At 60.2% G+C, this 21,394-nt stretch overlaps 1 protein-coding gene across 1 annotated transcript in view; it reads right to left on the bottom strand.

Moving 5' to 3' along the window:
* GPC1 (glypican 1) overlaps nt 1-20,098 on the bottom strand; it is a 38,368-nt gene extending 18,270 nt beyond the window's left edge. Inside the window, exons 1-4 of the mRNA XM_006875220.1 lie at nt 19,933-20,098; nt 1,845-2,003; nt 666-1,057; nt 68-233 (exon numbers count right to left, since the gene is read on the bottom strand). Coding sequence (XP_006875282.1) covers nt 68-233; nt 666-1,057; nt 1,845-2,003; nt 19,933-20,098 — 883 coding nt within the window. The remainder of the gene's footprint in view (nt 1-67; nt 234-665; nt 1,058-1,844; nt 2,004-19,932) is intronic.
* Between the last annotated feature and the right edge of the window lie 1,296 nt (nt 20,099-21,394).

Here is a 21,394-nt window from a genome sequence, read left to right as displayed (position 1 = left end):
AGTCACTGCCCAGCCCCCCCTCGCCTCTCCTGCAGGCCCTGCGTGAGGGCGCCTGGGACCTGCTCACCCAGAAGGTTCCTCCACTCCGCGTCCAGGTCGGCCTGGTTGGCAAGGCAGCCTTTGAGTACATTTCGGCAGTAGTTGGGGCAGGGCCGGGCACCGGGCACCCCCAGGCAGTGGGCACAATAAACCAGCTTCATGATGGCCCTTGAACACTCTGGACCCAAGGGCACCTGTAGGAAAGGCAGCCTCGTCTGGACTGTGTGCCTCACTGTCCCCACTTGGGGAGGGCCCAGTGGGATCAGAAGGCAGCCTGGCCCAGGACACGTGGGAATAATCATCATGGTCATGACCACTGGGAAGCATGACCATCCTGCCATGAAGACAGGGAAACTGAGGCTCAGAGGTGGGGTGACTTGCTAAGGACACCAGGCAGGTCTGAAGGGTGGGGCCCTTGGGTGAAGTGTCCACTGGAAGCCTGACCTTCTTGACCTCAGTCATGATCTGGAGGATAGGACTGGGCAGTGAGGACAGAAGGCTCCCATCTGGACCAGCTGTCAGGAGGCGGATCCCAAAGCAGCATCTGGGCCATAGTATGGGGCACAGGGCAGAGAGTGGGGGTGTCTGGGGGTTCCTGAAAGACCCTGGCAGTGAGCAGTACGCACCTGGGCCACCTTGCGGACCACATCACTGGTCACGCCCAGGCCCTGCACGAAGGCGCGAGCTGCCACGAAGGCGCGGGTGGCTCGTAGGCGCAGCTCACGAGGGGCATCCCCGAAGGGCCGCAGGGCCTCGGCCTGCTTGCCCAGGCAGTCCAGATAGTCTTCGGGCAGCAGCAGCTGTGGGTGCAACTGCCTGAAGAGGCGTTCTAGCAGACGGGCCCAAAACTCAGCCAGTGTCTCCTCCAAGTGCAGGTTGGCACCTCGGTAGTAGAGACGCAGCTCGGCATACAGGTCTCGGAAGGCCTTGGTGTTCTGCGTGTACAGGTCCCCAAAGGCTGCGGGGAAGGTGTCCTGCAGTGCCCGTTCGGAGCTATTCAGTAGGCGTTGGAAATAGTCTGCAGCAGAGAGGTGGCAGGAGGTGCTGGGGCAGGGACCAAGGATGGGGCGACCAGCCCCGCCACTCACTACATCTTAGGAACCGAAAGGCGTGTGCCCAGAAGCACCTTGGGAGAAAGGTCTGAAGCTCTACTGCATGGACTATGGAGCACAGTTCGACTCTGACACGTGGGGTCGCTGAGTTGGAACTGACATGATGACAGGGTTTTATGGTTTTTTTGTAAACCTTATCTTCGGATCCTGAGATTGAAACTCAGCTGCTTTGTCTGTGCCCCAGTCTGGGGGGGTGCACCGTGGCTCTGCCGGTACAGGGAGTCGGACTAGATACCTCTCAGCCTTAAGAGGTACTGGGGTCCTGGACCATCCTGAGTCAACTGGTCTGGGGGCAGCCTGAGGGCTTGCTGTGCAAGAGGGTGGGTCTTAGAGGGACCACCTGTAGCCCCACCCCACCCTAGGCACAGGCGGGTCTAGTTCTGAATGGCCTCATCTGAGACCTACAGGAACCTAACTAGGTGAGTTGAAGCCATGGGGTGGGTCTGTGATTCACTCCTGGGGACCTCAGAAATGGGGGTCCTGCTGCTGTGGGCAGGAGGCCAGGTGGGCACTCTGCCCTGGCCCCAGGAAGTGACAAGTGTGCCGAGTCTGGGGGCAGCATTGACATACATTCCCCATCCAAGCCCCTCTTTTAACTGTACCCTGGATCTCTGGGGGTACCTGCACCAGCCCAGCCTCGGATTGCTTCCTACCCCACCCTCCTCCATTTTGCTGGGACCCCCTCTCGCTTACCGTCGAAGCCGCGCAGCTGGGCGGTGAGTGTGATATGCAGGGCACGGCTGCTATCTCGAAGGCCTGTCTCCAGCTCGGTGCGGCTGCGGTTGGCCAGGTTCTCCTCCATCTCACTGGTGCAGCAGGTGTATCCCTGGGGGCAGATTCTCAGGTGCTCACCTGTCAGGGGAAGGACAGTGTCAGGGGAGGGGTGGGCACAGCCGGAACAACTGGACGGGCACCGTTCAGGCATCTTTGGACTGGAGGGACCCAAGGGGAAGATGCTCCACTGGGGTCCAGGCCAGGGCTTTGGGAGTGGGGTGTAAGGCAAGGCTAAGACCACCCCTGCTTCACTCACACTTGAGGAGGAAACCTACCCCATCTCCAAGCAGCCTGGTTCCCACCTGTAAGTCAGGCAGAGGGCTGGCACCAGGCCTGAAGGGAGGGGACAGGGAGGAAGAGGAGTACCCCAGAGGGGCAGGGCAGACCGAGGGAGCCCACCATGAAAGAGTGATGGAGAGACCTGGGATGGTGGTCTGGGCTGGCCAGAGTTAACTATCTATCCCCTGAGCACAGCCTGCAGGGTCAGGACAGGGTCCTGGTACAAGTCTGAGGGGGGTGGAGACAGGTTCACCTTGGACAGGTGGTGGGTTAACGCCCTGCCCCTCTGGGGGCCACCCAAGCTCCTCCCAGTGACCTGGACCCAGGTGTGCCCCGCCTCCTCCTCTCCACACTGGATGCCCCATGCCATCAAACTGCTGCCATTGCGTTTCCTGCATCGGAAGACTGTGCACAGTGACACTTGATCACACATGGGACATTCAACTCAGGATTGAGGACAATCGTGAGAGAGCAACAGCCTCCCCCCTCCCCAAGTACACCAAGGGCCATTCAGAGGCGGTCAGAGAAGGGGTGGGGGTGGGGGTACAGTTCATGTGCTGACCCCAATTTCAAGCGGTCCCTGGGCATCACAAATGGCTGTTAAGTACTTGATGACTAAACAAAATGTTGATGGCTCCACCCCACCCAGAGACGTAGCAGAAGAAAGGTGTGGCAATCTTCAGAGCGTACTCTGACATACACCGGGACAGGGTAAGTCACAGTCAAGGGCAAAGCCAAAGTTGTGGTTTGGGTTAGAATCCTATCTTCAAAAAAACAGTGTTGTGGAGGGTGGCGATCCCATTTTATAGACCAGGAAACTGAGGGCAGGAGAGTAAGTTTTTCTCCAAGTTACAAAGTGACTCAGGCTCCACCCCGTGTCCTGGACCAGATGCTCCCTCGGGACCAAACTTTCTGACCAGGAGCCTGGGCTGGGGATAGGATAGCGCAGTGGGGGAGGGTCCTAGGCTGGGAGGGGTCAGTGTGGTTCCCAGGTGTCAGGGTTTAGGCTGGTGAGCAAACAGCCAGCAAACAGAAAGGAAAGCCCATACCCCAACCTGGGGGCCTCAAGGGAGAGGAGGCCAAGGAAGGAGAGGGGTGGGCTAAGCGATAGGGTGGGGGAGGGGAGGAGGAGAGGATGCACAGGGATCCTGACCAGGTGGTTCTGCCAGTCTTCAGCCTTTCCTTGGGCTGCTCTAGGGGTCTTCAAGAAGAGGAGGGTGGGGAGAGGAGGAAAGGACCCAGAAATCTGTGGCTGTGGGAGGGAGGGCTGGACTACTGCCCACCCTGCCATGATGGGGGGGGCATCTAAGATAAATGATGGAGAGACTGAATTAATTGGGGGGGGGTTTGGCATCTAAGATAAATGATGGAGGGACTGAATTAACTCTGCGTTCAGCTCAGAAGCAGGAGGCTGGGGATGGGTTGGGGGCTAGCTCAGTCTGCTGCCCCCGCTTTGGGGGAGGTCAGAGGGCAGGAGACATGAGAGCAGGGAGGAGCCACCCCTATATGCAGCCTGCTGTGTTGGCACCCTGCCCCCACTTTCCTTACGGGTTTTCTGGAAGGTTCCGCGGGGGGGGGGCACATGGGCCTGTGGTGACATCATCCCTGGCTCCTACCCGGGTCTCTCACCACCCTAAGCCCAGGGACAGGAGGGGCAGTGTACTAGGTGGGGACCTCGTGGCCCATGCAGAGACGTCAGAGAGCTAAAGCTGACCAATCCCTACAGGGCAGGGCTGCTCTAGGGGTGTCCACCTGAGGGGGCTGCTGTGGCCTCCCCACCTAAGATGGGGGCATCAGGGTGCTCAGAGCTGATCCCCAGCGGAGTGGGTCAGGCCCTTTTGAGGCCGGTGTACCTTTGTGGGGGGGTACTGGGGGAGCTAACCCAGCTCTGAGCAGCGTCCATCCCCGCTCCCCGCTAACCACGCCCAGGCCTGACCACACCCAGGGACCAGTCTTCAGTGTTTGTCTCAGCTGTTTATTGACTATCTCAAGACTCGGGACCTTCCCCCCCACCCCCCGCCCCACCCTCGGGCAAGATTCGGGTAGGTATAGGCTTCTCCCTGGGTCGGTGGTCAGCACCCTTCTCACACCAAGGGCATCCTGAGGAGAGGCTTTGAGCTACAAGGGGGTGGAAATGGTGCCAGAGACCCTCACCCAGGCCTATAGAAAGCCTCTGGGAGCCATGGGTGTTGCTGGTGGTGGTGGTGATTTCGGTGGGGGGCAGAGCAATGAGGCACCTGGAAGGGGCACTATTCTGCCTCTCATCAGGGGCTGTCTGGAGCAGAGAGCTTGGGGTGTGCGGGTATGAGTGTCTTAGCCAGGGTAAGCGTAAGGGTGGGGTGGACGGGCCTGGGGACTTCTTAGTGGGAGCAGTTAGCATTTCCAGCTGATATCCTAGGGTGGGATTTTGCTGAGTCTGAGGCAGAGGGGGGCACAGTCTGTGTGTGGATTAGGCCCGAACCCACCCTTGCTGGCTCCTCCCTCTTGGGGCCCCATCCTCTGGGGACCAAACGCCCACCCATCCATACAGGCAGGAGGAAGACCCGAAGGTGAGGGGGCTGTGATGCCAGTCCACGCACCCACTCCTAGATGTGAGCTGGCCCTACCCTGTGGGCTTCCTCCCCGCTGCCTGGCCACCTCGCCCAGCCAGCCCGGAGACCTGTGCCGTTCCGGCCGCCCCAGCACAGCCCCCGTCCCTCCCTCCCTCCTCGGACAGTCACGGGAGTGAAGACACGGAGCCAGAGCCTGGGCGCCGGCCTGAGGCCCCCGGGGCAGGCTGGGCCAAGCAGTGGCCTGAGGCCACGGCAAGTCGAGAGTCACTAGGGGTGGGGGTGGGTCGAAGGCACAGAGGTTTCCCGCTCCCCTCCTGCTGAGCCCTGGGGACCGTGGGGACAAGCCCAGCCTGCTAGTCCTAGGCACCCCAGCCAGCACAGCCGGCCACCCCTCCTGGTTGGAGCCGAGTAGTTCAAGGGGGTGTGCTCGGGATGAACTCCCTGTATGTCTCAGGTGGTCTGGCCCCTAAGATGGATTCTGTTTTCTGTCATTTCAAACACCTACCCCCTCCTTCTCTCAGCACACCCAAGGAAAGGAAGACCCTCCCTCCCTCCTAGAGCTGCCAAGCAGTGCCCCCTCCCTACACCTCAGTGCCCATTCCAAGTCTACAGCCTCAGCCAACAGCAGCCCTTCTGCATCAGTGTCCCTGCTCCCCGGGCCCCTCTGGTCAGCATCACTCGGACCAATGTCCCCTCCTTCTTCCTTGATCCTTTTTTTTTTGCCTCAACAGGTGGTTGGTTGTGCCTTTAGCTTCAGGGACACTGCCCTGGCCAGGTGCTCTGGGGTTTGGTTTTTAGGGGTATTGATTTTTGCTGTGAAATCCCAGTACCTGTAAAGATTTTTAATCTAGGAGACCAGAAGGAGCTATCCTACAGGGTTGTTACTCTATCCTACAGTCGGAGTCGATGGCAGTGTTGTTGTTGTTTTAAATTGTTTTTGAGCAGGGTTGTTCCATGACCCCAAATCCCCAGGCTCCAGCCAGCCAGGTGCCCTCGGGCCAAGCATGTCCAGGGTTGGAACATTGTGCACATATTACCTCCCTAAATGCACCTGCCCTTTGTGGCTCCTCCAGATGGTAGGCCCACATGCCATCTTCTCCCCTCAGACTTACACCGCTGGAGTCACCCTAGATCCCCCCTCTCCTCACTAAACCACCGGCTGTTCTGTGTCCTACAGGCTCTGACACACCCCCTTCTGCCCCCTCTCCCCCCCATCATCATCGGCTTCCCAACACTCCACCTCCCAACAGTCACCACCCCAGGTGTGGACCCTGGCCCTGGGAGCAATGTGACCAGTTGGTGCCGGCTCCGCCACGGAGACTGCAGAGGGTCAGTGGCACCAAGCCAAGCCCCATTCCGAAGGACTTCCGCTGCTCACACCTACCCAACCTGCCGGAAAGCCACTTCCCAGAACCCCACAAAGCCCCCTGGAATTCAGTCCTGACACAGTCCAAGCAACCCGCCCAGAGGAAGCCAGGGAGAGAGGGCAGGTTTGGAAATCAGGAGCCCTCCATTCTAAGGAGCGTTGGTAGCATAGTGGTTACGAATCGGGCTGCTAACGTCAGGGTGAGCAGTTCGGAACTACCAGCTGTTCCGCGGGAGGAAAATGATGCTTTCTGCTCGGAAACCCTGTACAGGGCTCACTATGAGTCGGAATGGACTCCACGCACCCCCCCCCCACCCTGCTTTTAGCTGGCTGGGGGAGGGGCGGGACAGGCTTTCTGGCCAGAGACCCTTCTCCGTGTGCTTGCTTCTGCTCGGGGCCAGGACCCTTCCAGAATGCCCATCAGCCTGTTTAGGAGGGAGGCCCAGGTTCCCCGGACAGCGCCCCTGCCGGACTCCAGACCTCCATTTCTATTCCTCCCTCACCAAGAAGCCCTGGCGGGGGTCTGCCACGGTGGGGGCACCCGAGTGCCTAAGATCCGACAGGAGGCGGTCCTACTTCCACCAACACCGAGCACATTTCTGTCGCCCTCTCTAGTTCCCCAACACCAGGATAACCATCCCAGCAGCCTCCCCTTCCCAAAGCTTCCCGGCCCCTCTCCACAACCTCACCAAAGACCTGACCCCGCCACCACTTCAGCCAACTGACAGCGTCACCAAGGAGCCCCTCCGCGGCCCGCCCCCAGGCCAGCGCAGCTCTCCAGCCACCCGCTGATGTCCGCGCCGGCGACCAGCGCCAAATGGGCAGGCGTCCGCGGAGCCAAGTGCTCGGTGGCGGCCCGAGCGTGGCCGCGGGGTAGCTGGGTGGTCCGGAGTTCCAGGAGCGAGCTGAGGGGCCGGGAGCCTCAGCCGCGCTGCGCTCCGCATTGGTGCAGTGGGCGCGGCCGAGAGGGGAGGGGGCCGCGCCGCGGTGGGCTGCGGCAGGCGAGGGGGGAGGGGAGAGGGCGCCGCGATTGGCGGGCAAGGGGCTGCCGCAGTGGGTGCGGCGGGTGTGGGGAGGGGGTGGCGGGGGCGAGAGGGATAGGTCTGAAGGCTGGAGGAAGGGGGGCTTGCTGCAGGAAGGGGGCTGCGGCAGGCAAGGGTGGCGGGGAGAGGTGGGGGAAGGGAAAGCTGGCTGCGGGCACACGGGTGACGATGGCGATGGGTGCGGATGAAGGTGGGATACAGGAGCGGCGGCGACGGTAGAGCGATGGTGAGGGTGGAGGCAGGGATGGAGCTGAAGCTGGTACCCAGGCGGTGGGGAAATGATGATGACGGAGCATTCTGGGTGGAGCGCCCAGGCTGAGGGGCAGTGGCGATGCGGGAGATGGAGCTGCAGTGTGGCGGGATCGCCTAGCCCGGCTTCCAGCTCCGCTGGCGCCAACCAGCCAGGCCTCCCAAACCCCTTCACGGCGGCGACGGCGGCGGCTCCAAGCGATGGCGTCCCCAGCTGCGGTGTGCGTGCGGGGTTTCGGCAGGGACAAGGCGGAGGAGTCGGGCAGGTTGGCTGGATAGGCTTGGGCTGGGGGCCAGAGGATGAGCGACGCGAACGGCTGCGGCCCGGTCGGCGCTCCGAGGACTCTGGCCGCCGCCGCCCCCGGCAGCGCCGCAGCTGCACTGGCGCGCACGGTGGAGGGGAGGCGGCTCCCCGCGCGCACCCGCGCCTCCCGCAGTCCGCCCCGCGCTCGCGCCACCGCTGTCTCCCTGGAAACTGCAGGCGGCGCCTTGCGCGCACCCCGCCTTGGGGGGCGTGCGGATAGCCCTTCCTCTCCGCTGCCCAGCCCCTGGCCTGGGCCAGTCCTCCTTCCTGGGTTCGGGGTGCAGATCGCTCTCCTCCCCGCCAGCAGCACAGACCTGAATTCAGGCGCGCCTTGCTCTAACCAGGGCTGGTGCTAAGGTTGGGGTATGTCTGCTAGGTTTTGGACACCTGGTAGTCCCCTGTCCTGCTGAAGACCAGTTGTCCACTGACTGGGCTCAGAGACCAACTGTCACCCCACACCCTCTCCTTACCCTTTCCTCCACAGGGACCAGGCCCCCAACCCCCGAACCACCGGCTCCAATATTCTAATGGACTCCCTCTGACATAACCAACCTTCACCCAGCCACACCTCCTGCACACCTAGCCTGGCTGCCCCAGTCCGGACAGACAACTGATTTCCCTTCCCTTCCCAGTCAGCATGCGGACCCAGGATCCCGGTGCCTTGGGGGCACACTTTGCACAGCCTGGCTCCAGCACCAACCTCTCCTGGAGGGGCCGCTCATCTCACTCAAAAGCCCACCTGCAGGATGAAGCACTTTAGCAAAGTGCCTCAGAGGAGCATTTTCAAGGTGACAAGGCTGTTCCCTCCAGATGCTCCCCAAGCTATCAGCCTGCCTCAGAGTTCCAGCACTTCTGCTGAAGCCTCCCACAAACTAGGGGCCCTAAGTCTTGGCTGTCTGGTATCCATGCCCTGCCTTTCTCTGCCCCCTCTGGGAGTCTGTCCCGGCCACAGCCCCCATCAGAATTCTCCCTCTCTCTCACTGGGAGGGCAGCTGTGTGTGTGTGTGTGTGTGTGTGTGTGTGTGTGTGGAGTCTCCATTCCCTTCCTGTCCAGTCCCCCACACCAGGCCTTGTGCTGAATGAATAATCCACAGGTATAAACAAGTACAGGGAGAGGCACGTCCAGCCATGAACTCAAGAAAGGCCATCCATCCTGGCTGCCAGGGGAGCCACCAGCACACAGGGCAAGGGGGTGTGGGGCAGTGAGGGGCATTACGCTCACAAGGTTCCCAACCTGATACAATCGAACACTCATTAGGTGCTGAGATGGGCTCAAACTCCCTCAAACCACAAGGCCAAACCCACTGTTTCTGAATTGGTTCTGAGTCACAGTGAGACCCCTACAGGGAAGAATAGAATTTGTCCCATAGGTTTCCAAGACTGTAAATCTTCAAAGGGAACAAACATCTTCATTTCTGTTCCTCAGAGGAGCTGGTAGGCTCGAACCACCAGCCTTGTGATTAGCAGTCCAGTGCTTACCCTGGAGCACCACATCAGGACTCCTCAAGCCCCCCTATGTGTCCTTAAGTCACAGAGACCCTGTAGCTGCTCACTAAAGGAACATGTGTTGGAGGCCACTGTTAGCCTGACCCAGTTGTTTCATGCTGAGTAACCTCCCCCGCTGCCTCTACAGATCAGCAACCTGGACTCTCACCCCCGGGGAATTCCTGAGCAGGCGGGCAGAGGCTGAGGCAGGAGTGGACATGCTTATAGCTCAGCCTGCAGGCGCCACCCGCCTGCCTGCCTGGCACAGCCCTCCTGGAGCCCTGCCCAGTGGCCTCAGCTGCCAAGCAGTACCTCTCTGCCCAGCATGGTAAGTGTCCTCTTGGAGCTGGGAGCTGAGTCGAGCCTGGGACACTCCGTGGGTCAGGTGGCCAGATCTAGTACAGGACGTCCAGCATGTGTGAATTTCAGGCAAAGAAGCAGTGGTTCTTACTGTCAAACAGCCCGGGATGTTACTTTTACTTGGTATCTGGGGCATACTTATGCTAAATACTATTTGTTGTTTATCTGGAATGAAAACACCCTAAACAGCCCCCATGTATCCTGAATCCCATTACAATGGGAGGCTGTGGTTTTATTGCGGATGCTGGCATCTCTTTGCAGGCCTCCCTACATGCACATACTTATATTCACACACTCCTCCCTGGCTCGGCAGCCTCACCCCTGCACAGGTCGGCAGCAGGAGGGAAAGGGGGTGTCAGCCTCCTGGAGAACCCCCAAGGATCAGGGTTCACCAGCATGACTGCTGGGACTAGGAAAACACAATCATCCCCACCTGATGGATGTGAACACTGAGAGGCTTGGAGAGTTTCCATGACTTGTCCACGTCTCAGACCTGCTGCCGAATATGCTCTGTAGGATGAGCCACTGAACAACAAAACTGGCTCAAGAGGTGCCATCTACACTGTAGGGGAAACGAAAAGCCTGCCCACCACTGCCGGCTGCTGCTTCCAGTTAACATGGCCAGGGCTAGCTGGCCACAGCGCCACCCCGCCCCCTACTGCCGGTAGCACAAGCCCACCACTTTCAAGGGCCCCAGAGGCTCTCGGGGCTCCGTGGTCACTAAATGGCGCATACAGTCAGGTACTTACTATAGGTCCACAGGGGCACCCACACGGGACACTCCTGCTTCCTGCCCTAGCCACTGACCTGCCCCACCACACGGAAGCTTCTGGGGGCAGAGGCCTGGCTGTGGTGCGTACACAGCCTCTGCCCGAGAAGCACATGGGGGTACAGCTCCCTCCAGCACCACAAGTGTACAGGCCCGTACCTGTCTGGGTGTTAAGCTCCCTCCAGCACTTCCTCTACCCCAAGTTCAAGCCTGCTCTGAAACCTCAGTGCTCCCCCTCAGCCTTCCAGGATGTAGTTTGATGTCCCTTGGACAGCCCCTCCCCACACCCTGCTGCCCTATGTGGGATGAGTCCCTCCCTGCTGGGGTGTTGCTCTCTGCATCCAATTCATGAACCAGGACCTCGTGCTGTGCCTCACCCACTCCTTGGCCAGAGAGCTAGAGCCGGGCCCCCACCTGGACACTTCATGGTAGCCCTTTTGGGATTGTCTTACTTCACTCAGCATGGCGTTTTGGGGACTCAGGCTGTTTCATCCCTCTTTATGGATGAGTAAGGAGTCCTAGTGTGGCGCTGTAGGATAGGCATTAGACTGCTAACCACAAGGTCTGTGGTTCAAACCCATCAGCCATTCCTTGGAAACCCTATCCGGGGTCGCTATGAGTTAGAATCGACTCGACGGCACTTTACCACAAGGCTCAGTTTAGGAGGCCCAGTGGTGTAAGCGCTGGCAAGGGCTGGCGGTTCAAACCCCGCAGTGGCTCTAAGGGAGAAAACTGCGGCTTTGTGCTTCTGTGAAGCCCTATAGGGCGGGCGCAGCCATCTGTCTTCCAGGGTCCTCACGAGTCAGAGCTGGCAGTGCGCGACCATCGCTCTGGCTGATGAGGCATCTGAGCCTTTCCATCCTGCCAGGGACCAGCTCACCACCCCTCTTTCTTCTCTTGTGGTCAAGCATGCAGATGCCGGAGCCCAACTCTCCCAGCGCCTTCCCACGTGCCTCCTCTTCCAAGCCGTCCCCGATGCTGGGGAAGGCCTCGTCTCCTCAGGTGGTGGTAGGGTAGCCCCTGGGGTCTGTGATGGCATGCAGAAAGCTGGGGGTGCAAAAACCTGATGTGGGCACTGCTGAGCCCCGGGGCTCTGGTCTCATCCCCAAGCTGGGGTCTTTACAGCCGAGGGAGGCTGGTGTCACTCGTGTGGGCGTGACTGTGGACTGTGGTACATTTATACCCCTGCACCTGACTTGTCTCTGTCTTAAAACCACAAAGCCAACACCTGATAGCTGTGATCAATTCCAAGGTGCTGAGCGCTATACCACTGTGTCTTCCACAGCCCCGGAGGCACATGGCTGAAGGGTGGTGTTCTGTTCCCTAGGAATCCACCCAGAGGGGCCTGGGAAGAAATGCCTGGCAATCTTGTGAAAACCCAGTCATTGGAAAATACCGTGGAGTGCAGTTCTACTGCCACACACATGGGGTCGGCACGGACTCAACTTCGGTTCTGCTGGCTGCCATTTGAAGCACCTAGTATGCAGTGGGCCTGCTGGACACCCGTGGAGAGCTTTGGGGTGATGCTAACTGAAAGGTGCTTTAGAAGAAAAGCCTGGTGATCTTCTTCCAAACAGTCAGCCATTGAAATCCGTGTGGTACACAGTTCTACTCCGTCAACATGCGGGGTGGCCCTAAGTGCGAGTCGATTTCATGGCCCGTTAACTGGTTGTATCTCCCAGGGTCCCCTCACACGTAACAACTTGCTCAACACAAGGTTTATAGAGATGCTGCCCTGGCTCCCCGCTCCCTGCTGCAGACCCTCAGTCCACAGTGGGCACTGCTGGGTGAGGCACAGCACGAGGTCCTGCCCACAGCTCCCCCACCCCACCCCACCCCCAGTTTATGGATAACACTGGTTTAAAAGCATGCAGTGCAGAGGACACAATGGGAACCTGTCAGAACATCACAGACGGCTCTTAGAGAGGTTCATTTGACAAGACCTGTCACCGACTGCCCCGTGGTGAGCGTGAGGGTTAGGTGCACAGCCTGCTCTGTGTGCGGCGGAATGTGGGAATACTGATGGTGTGGTTAGTGAGCAGGTCTCGGGGGCTTCCATGTACCATGACAATCTATGTTCAGAGGAACAGGAGACCCTGGGATGATGGTGGGTGTATGGTGGCTCATCCCAGTGCATGAGCTGTGTGAAGGCCGACCCTGGCCGCTCCCATGGACCCGGATGAGGAAACTCCAGCCTCAGAAGACCTCCCGTTCATAGCTGTGTTTGTTCCCAGCCTGCCTGTCCTTCTAGAATTGGCTCTTTCCTGGCCCTGGAAGCAAAGAGGTGTCCCCCGTTCCGGGAGTGGTCTACAGCTTCAGTTCTGGTGTTCTCCATAGAAGCAACTGCTGGAGTCTCGGGGGAACCCCTTGTTGTTGAGGAGGGTCCCCCCAGTCATGTGACACTCCTAGGAGCATCCGCTTTTCCCCCAAGGATGAGGCAGTGTGAGTCTGACCGCTCCTCTCTCAATGGAGGGGGAGGTTTTCTTGGGGGCTCCACCTTGTCCCACCCACTTCCAGGTCTTGGGACCCAGCCCTGAGTGGGTACCTGTCCTGGGAGTGAACTGAACAAGTCCCAAGGGCAGTCCCCTAGGCTGAGAGGTGAGTGATGGGTCCGGAGGGGACGAGTCACTCAATAGCCTAGTCCCTTGAATAGTCTGTTAGTGTGGTGTGTTCCGAGCTCCGTGACAACGGGGATGTGCGGACGCCTGAGCCAACACTAGCAGCGGGTGGCATCAGCTTTGTCCCCAGGGTCTGCGGATGGTCACAGGTGGGGGATGCGCTCCATGAGCAAGGACGGGCACTGAGGACAAGTTTGGACATCATACTCGGCTCATCCCCGGGGGTGGTGTGAAGGGCTAAGGCAGCCCCAACTACAAGACTCCTTTCACCTCCCCATGGGGTTGGTCACTGGCTAGTCAGCAGCCACCACTAGCCTCAGCCCCTCAAAGCGCTCAGGCCACTGTTGTTGGTGTCTGGGGACACTGACTAGCTAGCTGTGTTCACTTGTGGGGAAGAAGGACTGCAGTTTGTCATCTCTGTACTTAGAAACTTGCATTGGGCAGAGCACAGAGTAGAGGGTGGATGGACTACGGTTGGACAGGAGAACGGGTTAAGGAAGGATGGCTGGGTAGGTAGATGGATGAATGAATAGATGAATGGATGAGTGGTAGGGATAGAGGATGAACACAAGGGTGGATCATGGTTAGATGGATGGATGGAATGAAGGAAGGGTGCTTAGGTAGATGGATGGACAGACGAATGGATGAGTGGAAGGACAGATGGATGGATGGGTAGATGAGGGATGGATGGACAGGTAGGTGAATGGATGGAAGGAAGGGTAGGTACATGGATGGATAGGTGAATGGATGGATGAACAGAAGAAGAATGGATAGCTAGACAGACGATGGACAGAAGGAAGGAAGGATGAGTAGGTGGGAGGATGGATGAATAAATGGATGGATGAACACACAGATAGATGAACAGATGATGAATGGGTGGTAGGTGAGTAAACAGATGGATGAGGGATGGATGGAAGAATAGACAGATAGGGATAAATGGAGAGACGGGTGAATGGATGGATGGGTGGAAGAAAAGACGAACATCCCATGTTGCCTGGCCTGTCCACTTCTTCCTTGTCCCTCATGAGAAGACAGGGTAACAGACACACGTGTCTGATGCCCCCAGCGCTGACCGTGTGAAGCTCTGAGGGGGTGACTGAGCAGCTGAGTTTGACGCTTGCTCCCCAGCCTGTGGTCCTGTATATCCCTGATGCTGGGCAGAGTGTAGGGCTGTGCTGTGCTGTGCTGACAGGCTGGACCCTTCCTATGAGCAGCCCTGGGCCTCCTCAACCGCCCACCTCTCCGTCTGTACTTGCAGGAAGTCTTCATCCCTGGCCTTGACCCCAGCTCTCAGGTTGGCCCTGTCTCCAGAGCACGTATTCCTGTGGCCGTGGCTCAGGTCCACAGGGACCACCCAGCCCGGCCCTAAGTGTGTCGGCTCCAGTAGTCCCACCCCGCTCCTGCTTCTCCTAAGGAAATAGCTTCATCACTGATGAAACCTGGCACGTTCTGGCCAGAGGGCGAGATGCACTCAGCAAGCAGATGGCAGTACCTGGCTGGGACCTCGAGGTGATGGGACGGAAGCATGCCTGGAGAGGGCACCCAGCTCTGGCTCTCCGCCTGAGCCCGGCAGCCACGCTCTGGGACTCAGTTTCCCTCTGACCAAGTGGGGTCTAGCTTGCCCCGAGGACCCTGATCCTGCCCATTCTGGAAGTCCAGCAGGACCTCTGGGCACTGGGTTGGTACAGGTCAGGAGCTGCTGATAAAGCTGGGCAGAGACTGCATTCAGCTCCTGGGGTATCAAGGGAGGTGGGAGGCGACCGCAGACTGGTGCTGCATGCTGGCACACCTTTCACTGTTAGTCCTCAAGCTGGCACACATAAAGTCCCAGCCCCGGCCTGACCCCGGGGACAGTCTGTAAGCAGCCCCTGCCAGCACCCTCCTCTGGGAAGCAGACAGCAGTGCAGCAGGCAGAGCCCAGGGCCCAGGAGATGGAGAGCAGCATGCAGTGGGAACAGGAACACTGGAGCCCCCGGGGCCGCTCTGTCATCCCGCCAAGCCCCGGGACTCAGGGAGCATTTAGCACAAATGAGCAGCAAGTGCCTAGGTGGGGCCTTGTGCCAGGAAGCAGCAGTCCCGGACTGTCTCTGCTGCTGCTCAGACCCTCACCTCACTGCCCCCCAGCCCCTCCTCCCAAGGTCTCATGGCCCACCCCACTCTGTAATAACAGGTCCTAGAGGGAGGAAGTGAGCTGGAAGGTGGCGGGGAAGATGAGACTGCTCAGCAGGGTTAGGGACTCCGATGGTGCTGTAGTGGTTCAAACTCACTAGCTGTTCCTAGGAAACCATATACAGGGTCCCAGTGAGTTGGAAGCAATTTGACGGCACACAATAGCAACTATAGGATCAATAGTGACAGCAACAGCCTACTGCACTTTAGTTAGGACAGTGTCCCGCTCACCTGCAACATCCACAGTGTCTACCTCCCACCCAACCCCTAAGGAAGCTGGAGAAGGGACCTGCTCCCCACACCCTGGGGTGCGGGGGGTATGTGACAAGCCAGGTGTGCACCAGGGGGTTGGGGAGAGAGACAGCCCCACTTCACACCCGGCTGCAGATGGGACCTTCAGCCTGGATGTGGGCAGGGCTGGAGGAGGAGAGCTGAAGTCCCCAAGGCCCCAACAACACCCCCTCACGGTACCCCACCATCCCCCAGGGCCACTCAGCACCTACAGCACCTGCCCAGGCTTGTTCTCAGACAAACACAGTAGGAAAGGCCACAGCGGCTGAAGCAGGGGTTGGATGGGCAGCTAGCCCAGAGACGTTCCCCCTCTGGGCTGGTTCCTCCCCCACAGCATGGACTCCAGTGCACCCACGGTACTGTGTCAGGCTGTGAGGGCCCGGTGGGGGCCTGGTTCTCACCACGTCCTGACACAAGTCCCAAATCTCCATATGGGAACACCTCCACCTCCGGGTCTGGGGAGGAGGGTCCCAAGGACAGACGTTCCCCAGCCTCTGGCACCCTGTGCCCACCCATCCTGGGCTGTCTCCCATCGCAGGAGCCCTGCCTACCGCCGCATCAAACACAGTCCAGCTGCCATTCACCCTGCAAGCAGTGCCAAGAAGGGCAGCAATTTACACAGACCACCCACCACCTTGTCTCTTCAGCACGGCCCAGTGGCATATTTAGGGGACGTGGTCCAGCATGGTTAGGCCCGCCTGGAATTAAGGGAGTCTTAGCCAGTCCCTCAGGACAGGGAGGGCAGGCGGCACACCCTGGCCACCTGGTTCACCTTCTGAGAGCCGGGGACTTCCATGAAGGAGCTAGACATGGCTTCCCGAAAGCTCAGCCAGCATGGACAGCCCTGAACAAAATTCTCTGAGCCTCGGTTTACTGTAAAAGGGGTCCACACTAACACCCTCACCCACTCACTTGTTAGACAGGAAGGGGTATCGGTTTGGGACTAGTACTTGTAATTACAGTATGAGGGGGCGGGAAGAGAGTGGGTCCGGTGAGGACAGTCATCATCTCAGGTCACCCACGGAGGCTCACAGGCACACGCGGTTAAGTAGGGTGTCCAGACTGGGGGAGCAGCACTGTCTCCCTTCCCAGGCCACCATGGACCCCACTGCTCGGAGCAGACAGACCATCCAGCATGGCGGTGCACGTTCCAACAAGGGACCCGTCACGCTGGTAGCCCTGCCCATCACCGTTCCCCTGGGTCCCCCTCCCATGCCCCCACCCACAGGACCGAGCTGGGTCCTTGTGCTGGGGATGATGAAACCACTAGCTCCTTATGCAGGGAAGGGACAGGGTGCTGGGTCCCCAGAGAACCGGAGTGGAAACTCTAACAGGTCCCGCCCAAGGGTGGCTTCACACGGGTGGCCAGAGAGCGGCACACTGGGGACCCAGGCAGAGCCCCCACGGACCTGAGAAGGTCCACTTTGGGCACGCCTGACCACAGCTGTGGGACCAGCTAAGGCACTCCCTTCTAGGACTTGGGAGGGGACCTAGGGCCTGGGAGGACTCTCACTAAGAACAGGTATCTGCCACTGATGGCGGTCCTTTATACCAGCTCCACAAGGCACAGCTCTGCTCACACTGAAAGTTATACACTCCAGACCCTCACACTGAGCCCCAGGCTGATAGTCCTCCCCCAGACACCCTCCTGAGCCTCACGTGCACCCCCAGAAAGGCTGCATCATGTTTGTTAAGGACCTGCTTTATGCTAGATCGGGACAGGCTCTGCAACTGAACAGAGCAGACAGATGGACAGACAGACAGATGCTGTCCCTGCCCCTGGGCCCAGGGACCAACAAAAGGACTGAGAGAAAATGCCACCTGTTTCTTGGGAGGCGCAGCAGGCTGTCCACTGGCCAAGGAGCTGGTCCTCAGAAAACACCTGGCTGGTAGAGGTGACACCCTATCTGCACAGGTGTGGGCACTTGGTGGGACCTAGGTCTCATCCACTCTTGAGACACTCCACTCAAAGCCTGGCCACTGTCCCTTGGCACAGTGTCTGGCTCAGGGGCAGGGTGACTCCTGGGCCTGCTTTCTGCCTGGGCTGTCCAGTACCAGACAAGGACAGAGCCGTCCAGTATCAGACAAGAACAGGAGTGGAGCCCACTGTGCTGAGCAGTCCCTCTATTATGAGCTAAAGTTCCCCATTCATCCTCCATACTCAAGGCCAACTCCACTCTGCAAACACTAGACATCCTGGGTCTCCCCCCTCACCAGCCGGGGTCCCCAGAGAACCAGAGTGGAACCTCTACCAGTCCCACCCAGAGGTGGCTTCACACATGCTGCGAGGTCAGACGCTCCAGGTTGGTGTGCGCCTCACGGCCACCAGGTGGCGCCCTGAACACGAAGCCAGATGACTAGAGCCTAACTTAAGAGCAGTGCCTAATGGGATGGGACCCTGGGCTGAGCGCCCTGTGACAACGGCTGTTCCAGAAGGAGGTCATCCTGTTTCCTGTCTCACATGGTACCAGCACTTTCTTGGCACCCTGAGTTCCGGGTACATGATGGGGTAAGGGCTCCTGAGTTCCGGGGATATAGGGAGATCAGGGCAGACAAGGTGATGGAAAGTCCATGTTCCTCACTACACACGAAGGTGCCGGACATGCTCTGCTAGCCCTGGGCCCTGCCCCAGCCTGGCCTCCTACCATTGGGTCCGGCCCCCCCGTGCTTGCCCAGGGCAGCTGCCCAGACTCCTGACTGTCTGACTGTCTCCTGCCCTAACTAGGGACAGAGACCTGTGGCTGTGAGCAAGGCTTAGGGGAGGGGGCCAGGGTGTACTGGGGTGCAGGGCAAGAGACAGAGGGGGCCAGAGTACACGGGCATTGGTAGTGAGGGGCTGGGTTCTACCAGGGTGCACAGGCAGAGGAGGGGAGAGCTAGGGTGCACCTGGGTGCATGGGAAGAGGGAGGAGGAGCTGGAGGTGCAAGAGCTGGAGTTGGTGTGCCAAGGGATGGTGGGAAGGGGCTGTGGGTGTATCAGGGTGGGTGATGGGGTCTTCTAGAGGACACTCAGGGACTGACAGGGATGCAGGTGAAAGCATCTGTGTGTGTGTGTGTGGGGGGGGTGCACAGCTGAACCAGGACTCACTTAGCGGGGCTCCAGTTCACACCCCTCTATACCTTCCAACCCCCCCAGTGCAGATCAGCAGGGCAGCCCCAGACAGACCCAGCCACAGCACTAACAGGGGTGGGGCTCAGGAAGGCACGCCTGGGTGTGTGGGGGTCTATGATGCCCGCCCTCCTCCCCAGGCCCTTATGACCTACAAGTGCCTCTATGGGCCCAGGATCCATGTGACAGAGAGGCTGCAGGAGGGTGGGCAAGACTCCTTCTCGCCCCAGGGACATTACTAATCCCCAGGCAGGAGCTGTGGTAGCGTAGTGGTTATGAATCAGGCTGCTAACCCTCAGAGTCAGCAGTTCGAAACTACCAGCTGTTCCCCAGGAGAAAGATGAGGCTTTCTGCTCCCGTAAAGATGTACAGCTTTGAAAACCCTGTACAGGGTTGCTATGGGTCAGAAACGACTCCACGGTACATAACAACAACAAAAAGGCTGGAATCCGCGGCCAGGGACTCTCTGTGGGTTTTGTCCCTCTGGGAGCAGGGGTCCTGAGCCGGCTCCCTTCACTCCCAGTCCCCACTGAAGCACTTTCTCAGTCAGAATGACGGGTACCAGCAGCCGGCCCTTCACCGGCCTCCCCCTGGTCTACTCCACCTGCTGACTGAGGCCCAGGCACCCTATACAGACACATGGCAGCTCTGAACACGTCTGCAGTTGGAGAGTCCATAGGACCCGTCACAGAGGCGCTCCCGTCCCATCCCTCACCCTACGCTCTTGTCTCGAAGCTTCTCGGGGGGGCCGGCACTGAGAGTGAGGGTAAGGTTGAGGGTCCCGCCGGCCGGCCAGGCTGAGCGCTCTTACAAAGAAATGATACGACTTGGGCGGATCCAAGGCGCCCACCACCTGCGGCTGAACTGCCGTGCCGGGCGGCCTAGCGAGCCGGTGCGCAGCCGGAGCTGAGGCCACGCGAGCACAAGTTCCCGGCGGAGTCCCGCTCACGAAGCGCACCGTTCGCTCCTACGTCCCTGGTGCCCTCATTCCCGCCAAGCATGAGGGCAGGGCGCTTATACAACCCCCCTAGGCTGCCTTCGCTGAGGACCGGGAGGGCACCTCGGGGTGCGACCAGACTCCGAGAAAGGCCGCCCAGCGGCGTGGGAGTCCGAAGCACCATCAGCAGCGCTCGGACCAGCCTCGCGATGAGGGCGGCCGGCGTAGCGGGGCTCCGACTCCCGGCCATCGCCGCCGCGCGGGGCCGAACGGCGGCTCGGAGGAGTACTCCGAGTGGGGACACCCATGGATGAAGGAGCAGGGACGCCTGCGGCCCGGAGCACCGCATAGAGCGGGGGCGTAGGGCCCCACAGAGCTTAGGGCAGGCGGCGGGACCCCGCGCCAGGGTGCGTGGAGGTTCAGGTGGAGCAGGGGTGCCCATGGACACAAGGCGGCCGGGTCGGGCGCCGCACTCACCCGAGATCTCCGCTTGCGGCACGTCGCTCAGGCTGAAGCCCTTGGCGCCGTAGATCTGACGGACTTCGCCGCAGCTCCGGCTCTTGCTGGCTGGGTCTCCGCGGGCGCAGGCGGCCAACGCGGCGGCCGCGCACAGCAGCCACCAGCCGCGGGCCCGGCGCTCCATGGAGGCCCGGCGGCCCACGCCTCTCCCGGCTCCCGGCGCCCACGAAGGGCAGCGCCAAGGTCCCGGCGAGCGCGGCCCGCGCTCCGAGTCGGCGGCGACAACAAAGCCGGTAGCAGCGCGGGGCGCGAGGGCCGGCGCTGGTCCGGCGCCCAGAGCGCGGCGCGCGGTCCCAGTCGGCCCTCCCCCAGCGGCCCGGCCCCTCGGCGCAGGGCGGGGCGGCCGGGCGGGGCGGCAGGGGAGGTCTTGGGGCGCAGGGGGCGCCTCCTCTCCCACGGAGCCGGGGCTCCCTTCGGTCCGCAACCCCGTAGCTTTCTCGGCTGGGACCGGAGGCAGGAGGCGCGCGGGCGCGAATCAGCAGGGGACCCTAGGGCGGGCCCCCACGCCCAGCGCCCAGGGCGGGGCGCCACCTGCGGGGGCGGAGGCGAGGGGTGTTGAGGCAGGGCTTCCCCCGCCGGACGTGACATCACTCCTTCCGGCCGCCAATCGGGGGCTTCCCCGCCCCCAACCCAAAAAACAGCATCCTTCCCTCTGGCTCGCGGGCTCAGCCTTCACCCACACCCTGGCAATTGGCCCTGCCAGCCGCCCGCGGTGGACTGTCCTCCCGCGCTCCGTGCCTCGTGTACCAGCCCATCTCTGGGCTCCAGGTCCCACCAATGGCTTCTGTGGGGAAGCGTGGGGGTGCACGTGAGAACCTGACCAAGTCCCCAACCCCAGCCCTGAGTGGAGGCAAGGACCAACGACTTTTTGTGGTTGGAAAGTACTGGTTCCGTTTCCACGGGATGCTCTAGCAGGAGATGTCTTGTTGTCTTGGGCGTGGGGCGGTGACCACTGACCTCGGGAGCTAAGGCAGGGGCCGGGAGCTGACACCGTGTAGGTGAGAATGCAGGAACTGAGCGAGGCCTTGGGCGCGTACGTGGGCCCTGGGAAAGGGAGCCCTTCAGTCTTGGCCTTAGAGTCTGCGCTTCCAACCCTCGCCTTCTAGGTCGACAAAGGCCCCAAAGACCAAGAGAGTCAGAGCCAGACCATGAACCTTGGATCTGGAGAAGGGCAAACAGTTCGTGTGATGAGATTGACCATGTGGAGATGTAACTTCCAGGCTTCGGTTTCACCTGGGACTCCCTGAACGATGCTTATTGCGCATGTGTTAGTCAGAGATTGGCGCCTCAGAGGAACGGCCTGGTGATCAAATGAAAACGCAACAAATGGAAACCCTACCGAGCACAGTTCTGCTCCGACAAACGTGCGTTATGTACCAGAATCCACTCCACCACATCGGGTTTGCCCCTGGCAGCAGGG

This window comes from Chrysochloris asiatica, unplaced genomic scaffold (genome assembly GCF_000296735.1).
Source record: "Chrysochloris asiatica unplaced genomic scaffold, ChrAsi1.0 scaffold00314, whole genome shotgun sequence".
NCBI lineage: Eukaryota > Metazoa > Chordata > Mammalia > Afrosoricida > Chrysochloridae > Chrysochloris > Chrysochloris asiatica.
The sequence above is the reverse complement of the archived record's forward strand: the minus strand, read 5'-3'. Positions and strand labels throughout refer to the sequence as shown.